Source organism: Cyprinodon variegatus, unplaced genomic scaffold (genome assembly GCF_000732505.1).
Source record: "Cyprinodon variegatus isolate N-32 unplaced genomic scaffold, C_variegatus-1.0 Scaffold1856, whole genome shotgun sequence".
NCBI classification, from domain to species: Eukaryota; Metazoa; Chordata; class Actinopteri; order Cyprinodontiformes; family Cyprinodontidae; genus Cyprinodon; species Cyprinodon variegatus.
The window spans coordinates 56,389-63,072 of NW_015152309.1; the positions used below are offsets into that span (position 1 = coordinate 56,389).

Sequence of the window (6,684 nt, forward strand, 5' to 3'; positions counted from 1 at the left end):
AGAAAGGTGATCTTCATGGCGGTCTGAAACCGTAGCTCACAACAGATACACGGGACGAGCACGTAGGACGGCCTTACGTAAACATGTCAGCAGAAAGATTGACAATTAGGAGGACGTCTTACTTAGATGATCCTCCCGGAAATAAAAGATCTTCCTCTATACCTCTAACAGCTACAGCTAAGGTGAGCTTAATTGTTTTGATAGTGTGATCTTGGTTCTGTGATTTTGGTTAAATACAGAATTTGTTCTGGATAGAGCATTCTCCAGAGAATTGATTTTTCGACAAAACTCTTATTAGCTTATTCTGCGTGCTTAGTAGAGCACATGCTAGAGTTAGCTTGGATTGGACCTAACTGACATAACCAGGTCCATCTCTGCAGCAAGAACTATTATAAGTAACTTTCTCCCTCCATACATCCGTATTTAATTTAATATTGTTATAGAACAACGCATCAACTCGACTTTTACTGTCAAATAGTCAACTTCGCAAAATCACAACTCCTTAAAGCCCTAGTTCTGGTTTAGAGTATCGGGTTGATTTTACAACTAAAAGTACGAGTACTTTACACTGGTATCAAGCCTGGTATTGATAGCAGTGTCGGTATTGGTGCCTCCCTTTCTTTAACACTGTGTTTTATGTTGAGGTTTTGAGTTTTCCTAACTTTGACAGGTTTAAAGAGAGGATGAGGAACTCTTAAACAGTCAGGTTATATCCCAGTTGTTTTGATTCTGTCGGGACAAGAAACTAAGATCCAATCAAGTAAAGAACATTCGGGGCTAACACTGGTAGGTTCATTTATATGTTCACTTATTGCACTGTTAAATATTAAAATAGTCTGATTATTTTTTATTTTTCTTATTTATCTGATTATTATTTTAACTAATTTCAGAGTTAATGGTAGAAAAGACATCTGAAGATGTTTCAGCTGGTAAATTAAGAGTTTTTTTAAATGTTTTTTTTTTTACACATTCCTAATGACAAGTTTTTGGTTTTTGTTTAATGCAGAGTTATAAAATAAAGAAATTCAAAATACAAATGACTGACAGCTGGTGAAATACATTCATACACAGGATAAGAGACTTCTTCTTCAAATAAACCTTCTTTAAATAGAATACAATCAAGTTTCAAAAAGAGTATGTTTCAGTTTGTTAAAGAGTTTATGACTCTGTTCCAAAAATCTGTTCAGGCAAAATGTGCTGGTTATAATTATGCATATTTATATGTTTTTTTAATATGTTTTTAGGAAATTTTAAATTTTACAAACTAAATTTTAATACTTAGAAAATAATCAAACACCGTTATAAAAGTAGATTGTTTTTTCAGCAGCCAGTTTGTGTATGATTGTGTACTCCTGTTTTCCAGGATGAGGTCCTGTTTTAAAGTTTTTACCCTTCATTTTTTCCCAGTAGTGGCTCCAGCTTCCATTGCTGTCTGCTCCAAAACCGAACACATGGACCTATAGGAACATCAAAAATTATAGAATGACCACATTTGCTATTTTCTGTATTTGTGCTGCTATATATTTCAGCTGCTGGATCACATAGGGACCACTTTTTCTTCATCTAGCTCTGTTCTCCCAATCTGCAGTATTTGTCAAGTTCCTCTCTGCTTTTTCTCATGATAGTAACATAATCTGGTCTGTTTCTGTTCGGCTGTGACTCCATCCTGGATTGAAATATCAGCTGTGCTGCTGCCATTACCATCTCTGTTTATACATATTGGAGATTGGCCTGTTTCTTTTACTGTGACTAGCAGACGTGGCTTGGAGTTCATCTACCTGGCTGTCTTTCCTAGACAGAGCTCCATGTGGAGCTAGTTAACTGTTACCTTTTGTATCTCTGCTCCTTTTTCTATGTCTCCTTCCGTTTCCTTGAACTCCCGTCGGCCTCCGCAAAAGGCCGCTCACACTGAGCCTGGTTCTGCTGAAGGTTTCTTTCTGTTAAATGGAAGTTTTTCTTTCCACTGTCACTACATAAGCATGTAGCAGCGTTTTTAGGGACTGCTGAAGAGCCTATGACAAAATGCAAGTGAGGATTGTGGCCAGAGGCTAATCCAGGAAAAGTAAATAACTGAATGCAATCTGCTTGTTTTCTTATTAATATAACAATTCAATCTGCTGGTGACGATTCTCAGTCATCCAGCTCATAGTCATTCCAAAAAAATAAAAACAAACAGTCCATGGGACTTTGTTTTCAAGTTTGAAGACGTTTTGCTCCCCATCGGGGAAGCTTTTTTCAATTCAAAATGTCACAGTCACATTTTAGAGAAACAGGACTACACTGAAAAACAGGCTGAGCTCCAACATCTATAAACAAAAGTGTTGATGCCAGCAGCACAGCTGATATAACTTCACCACAAACGCTGGTTGCACTGAATTATTATAAGTTACACTGAAATTAGGCTCATACACTGGCTTTTAATGGATGCAACACCTGCAGAAAGTGTGTTTAAACACATTTTCCCTGCTTATTTGCACATACAAATAAGAAAAGTCCTTAAAAAACATGAATTTCTTCTTTCAGACTGTCGTCATCTCATCCTGAACACCAGCAGACAGAAAGTAAGCTTTCAAAGTCGGGGTGAGGTGACCAGGTTATCATGGATTCCCAAATCGCTGGTCTGTCAAGCAAAATGGAGTGCTGCACAAAGTTTTTCCTACCCAATAAAACGTAGCACCATGGCTGCAGGTAGAGCAGAGCAATTTGTCCACATCAGCCTGATAGTTTGCAAAACAAAAAACCTTATTTTTCAGCCAAGTGAAAAAACAACAAAAAAGCATACCTCATCACAAAAGTGAATTGCGGCCATCAAGGTCATAAAACCAGTTGACGGATATTTTCCTTTTGATTCCAGCCAGCTCTGATGAACGTACTTCATAAAAGCTGGATTTAGCACCATCACCTTAGAAGACGTCATCAAACTTAGTAAATTGTTGCAAGACGTTAGACAAAATGCCATGACACAAAATACTTTACTCACCAGATTCTTGTTAGCTCTAGGGTTCACTTGCCTTTATAACATAAAAACAGACAAATTTAGTGCAAGTAGCATACTAATATTAACCAATTTGAACACAGAACTTTAGGACACTGCTGTTCCAGGTTTTAAAACAGAAGGTATGTTAATTAGGTGATATAGGAAATGAAATTATACATCACAAAATTCCATACTGATACATAGACAGGGAGGACTGCTGTGAGGAGAAAATTAAATGCTGCAGGCTCCTTGTTCATTAACGTGCAACATATGTTGGTGCATCTAAACTTGTACCAACTTTCCTATGTGGGTACAAAGTAGAAAAAAAAAAGAAGTTGGTGATTTTTATTGTATGTTGTTAGAGGCAAGAGGGATTTTTTAACATTATTGATACTTTCCTCAGCGATTCAAGAAAACCTCCCTGCCTGCAGACGACCGTCCAGGGATGGTGAAGGAAGTGCCAAGTCTCAACACATTGATGAGTGCTCAGAACAGGGAACAAAATGCTCCCATGCTTTAAAAATCTTAGAAAATTATCTTTCCCCAAAATACAACATATTGGGTAATGGGATTAAAAACATTCAAAGTATACAGTCTGTACCTATTTCAATATTTTCTACATATTGTTCTTTCGGGGGCAGTTTTTGGAGCACATGTTTTCTATCATTCAGCCAACAACATCTAGAATCTCCAAAAAAACAGCTCTGGATTGAAATTAAGAAGACTCAATGAAAATATTGAATCTATGTTATATTTCTATATAGATCAACCTGGTTAGATCTGCTTGCCCTCTCTCTTAGATAACTTGGCAAAATATGACCAAAAAAAAAGGAAACATCCTTAATGTATTAAAACCTTGCAATGTAGCGCCTCACTGCGCTTTGGGGGTGCTCAATTCTTGTAACATTATAAAACAAAGGAAAAAGAAGATTTATATCTCGTCTATCCTTCAATGAATCTTTTTCCAGGAAATAAAATTGGAATGTTAAAAAAGAGAAGAAAAAAAAAAGAAATGGGATTTGTTTATTAATTAATTACATGAAGTTAATTGATCTTATTGCTCAACTAACGATTAATTGAGAAGCAAGTTTTCTCATCTATCAAGAGGATACTGTACCTTCCATATCATTAAGGGCTAAATATTTTACAATATGCTGAATTTATACAAGTATACAGTATATTACAGTTTAATGTATGCAAACATAAAATATATTGAAGTAGTGCATCAATATAGTTCATCTATTTATTGACTTTCAAGACATTAAGCTGTGTGCATGTTCGATAGCTGGCCTGTTGCAAAGCGGTGATGTTTCATCGTTCTGGAAGCCTAGACTGGTAATGATTTAAGCCACCATATACTCTTTTTTCCTGTTGGTTTATTCATTTATCCATCTGTACTGCAGCACTTTGGTGCACTGATTAAGGACATTTGTCGATCTTCTTTTTTTTTAAAGGACATAAAGTTTAATGAAACAAATTCATCCATTTACAACTCTTAAATTGTCATGGTTACTGGTGGCTGGCTTGATTGCTTATTCCACCCACCTGTTTAACTCTGCCATCATTGCTTATCCCATCCACCTGGTTCCAGCTGCTATACATACTGTTTGGTTTCAAGCTACCAGTGCCAGATTATTCTAGCTGTTTGGTGAGAGTAACTCTAGCGTTTTACTATAATTCTGATTATTCTGTTTGTGACCTGTTACTGTCTTGTGGATCCCAAGTTTTGCTTTTCCCCTGTCCGCTCTATTAGTCTGATCAGTTCTGAACTGTTTCTTGGATTCAATTGGCTTACCGAACCTGGACTGTTTTCCTGACCACCGCTTGGATTCCCTCATCGGTACCTCATCTGCTCTCTGATCATCTGGTTAAAGAACTTGGTTCTGCTACAACTTCGGCTTGGATCTCCCCTTCTGGACACAGCTGCTCCTCGGCGTCGCTTGGCATCAGAGGATAATCACCTTCACAGATTCCTCTCATCCCTCTGGGATCGAACTCTGAACCAGGTCTGTGACTNAGGACCTGAGTGGTCTGGGAGGTAGATTTAATGACAACAGATCTGTTATGGATTGAGGTGCTGATCTATTTAGTGCTTTCTAGACTAACAGAAGGATTTTAATGTCTTTTCTCTGAGCTACAGGGAGCCAGTGGAAGGACTTCAGAACCGGACTGATGTGTTTTACTTTCTTAATTCTAGTGAGAATTAGTGAGATTCTGCATTTTATCAGCACTTCAGCAGGACCAGTTTTGGTTTACAGGGCAGTCGTTTGGGAATCTTGTGCAACTTTCCCATTGACACCCCTCAACTGCATCTGATCCCCCTATAGACTGAGTATTCTGTTCTATTTGTTTTCATTAAACATTTTGAAACTTCTCACTGTCTGTCTAGCCTGAAACAGGGTCCCTTTGTCCCATTTCCTGGCAATGTCTGTTATGATGGGCTTTAACACAACCCACACCGACTGAAAACCTAACAATGTCACTAGTCACAGGAACTGTTTCTTCATCACCATGGACACAACACTAACACCTTCAACTGTTAATGCTGATAACCCGGAACTGAAAACATTCAGCTACACAGATTATAAAAGTCCAGGACATAGAAGACAATGTGGATCCAGATAACAACTTCTTCTACAACATTGTTCATAACTACTACTACACAACTGACCTATATGTAGCTTTAGCCCTGCTACTTCAGGTCAAGTCTGGTTCTGATTCAGTCCAGTCCCTCTCTGCCTGGACCCATCCGTCACTACCTCTCCTTTGACAATAACATTTTTAACTTTTAAATGCAAATTTATTTCTCACAACACCAATAACTTCTAAAAGCAACTGAAGCTCTGCAGAAGTCCTGTAGGCCGCTATCAGAAGCAAGCTGGGGTTGCTTTCAGCAAAACAACAGCCTGGTTGGCTGTTTGGTGTGAAAACTGAAGTTTCACTTCTGTTTTCTGAGTAAAGATAAAACTTCTTTTAGAGTTTGAAACACAAGGAAAGCTGAAATTATATTAGTATGTGTGATGTGATTCACAAGTTCCTCTTTTTTTGTATTTGCTTGCTAGTGTAACCTGCAAAGGGGGTAACTTTTTAAACAAGCTGCATCAGAACACAGAATAGTCCTACGTATTTTATTAAAAAATTTCTGTAAAACATTTCTTTGTGTAAAGACATGGATTCAGGTCTCCTACTCGATCCCTGGAAAAGGGATCGTAGGAAATAAGGGTAATTTAAATTATTCAAAAAAATTAGTGAAAAAACAAAACATGTAATGCAAAAGCAAAGAGAATAGTAATTTCAATAATAAGAGAACAGTGGAAAAAATTGTACACATACACATACATGAACACACACCAGCAAGATTTTGACATAGCACTTGGTGCTAGGGTATAAATACAGCCTCAAATGCCTCTGCCATTTTGGGGGAAAAAACTGAGATGTGTGATGATAGTGCTGAACTTATGAAGTGTTTAAGACAACGGTAGGAATTTGAATTGTAAATAAATGTAACTCCCCTCCAGAGGACAAAATGAGTCGTTTTCAAGTGTCCTTCTTTCTGTCGTAATATAATTCTACCAATGAGCTTCCACACTTTGAAAGGGAAGTTCTTCAGCATTCAGACCCTTTACTCAGTATTGATTAGAAGCACCCCTTTGAGCTAGTACAGCCATGAGTCTTCTTGGAAATTTGGAGATCCTCTATTCATACTT

General features: G+C 37.5%; 1 protein-coding gene and 1 long non-coding RNA gene across 2 annotated transcripts in view; one reads left to right on the forward strand and one right to left on the reverse strand.

The window, feature by feature from the left end:
- Positions 1-1,263: 1,263 nt before the first annotated feature.
- On the reverse strand, positions 1,264-3,777 carry LOC107104714. Its single transcript, XR_001482281.1, has 3 exons — positions 2,981-3,777; positions 2,783-2,902; positions 1,264-1,457 (listed from the first exon to the last, which is right to left on the reverse strand). It is a non-coding gene; the product is annotated as an uncharacterized LOC107104714 (long non-coding RNA).
- A 2,775-nt stretch (positions 3,778-6,552) lies between these two features.
- The window catches only part of LOC107104712 (T-cell ecto-ADP-ribosyltransferase 2-like), a 3,254-nt gene continuing 3,122 nt past the window's right edge, over positions 6,553-6,684 (forward strand). Inside the window, exon 1 of the mRNA XM_015404783.1 lies at positions 6,553-6,606. Coding sequence (XP_015260269.1) covers positions 6,553-6,606 — 54 coding nt within the window. The remainder of the gene's footprint in view (positions 6,607-6,684) is intronic.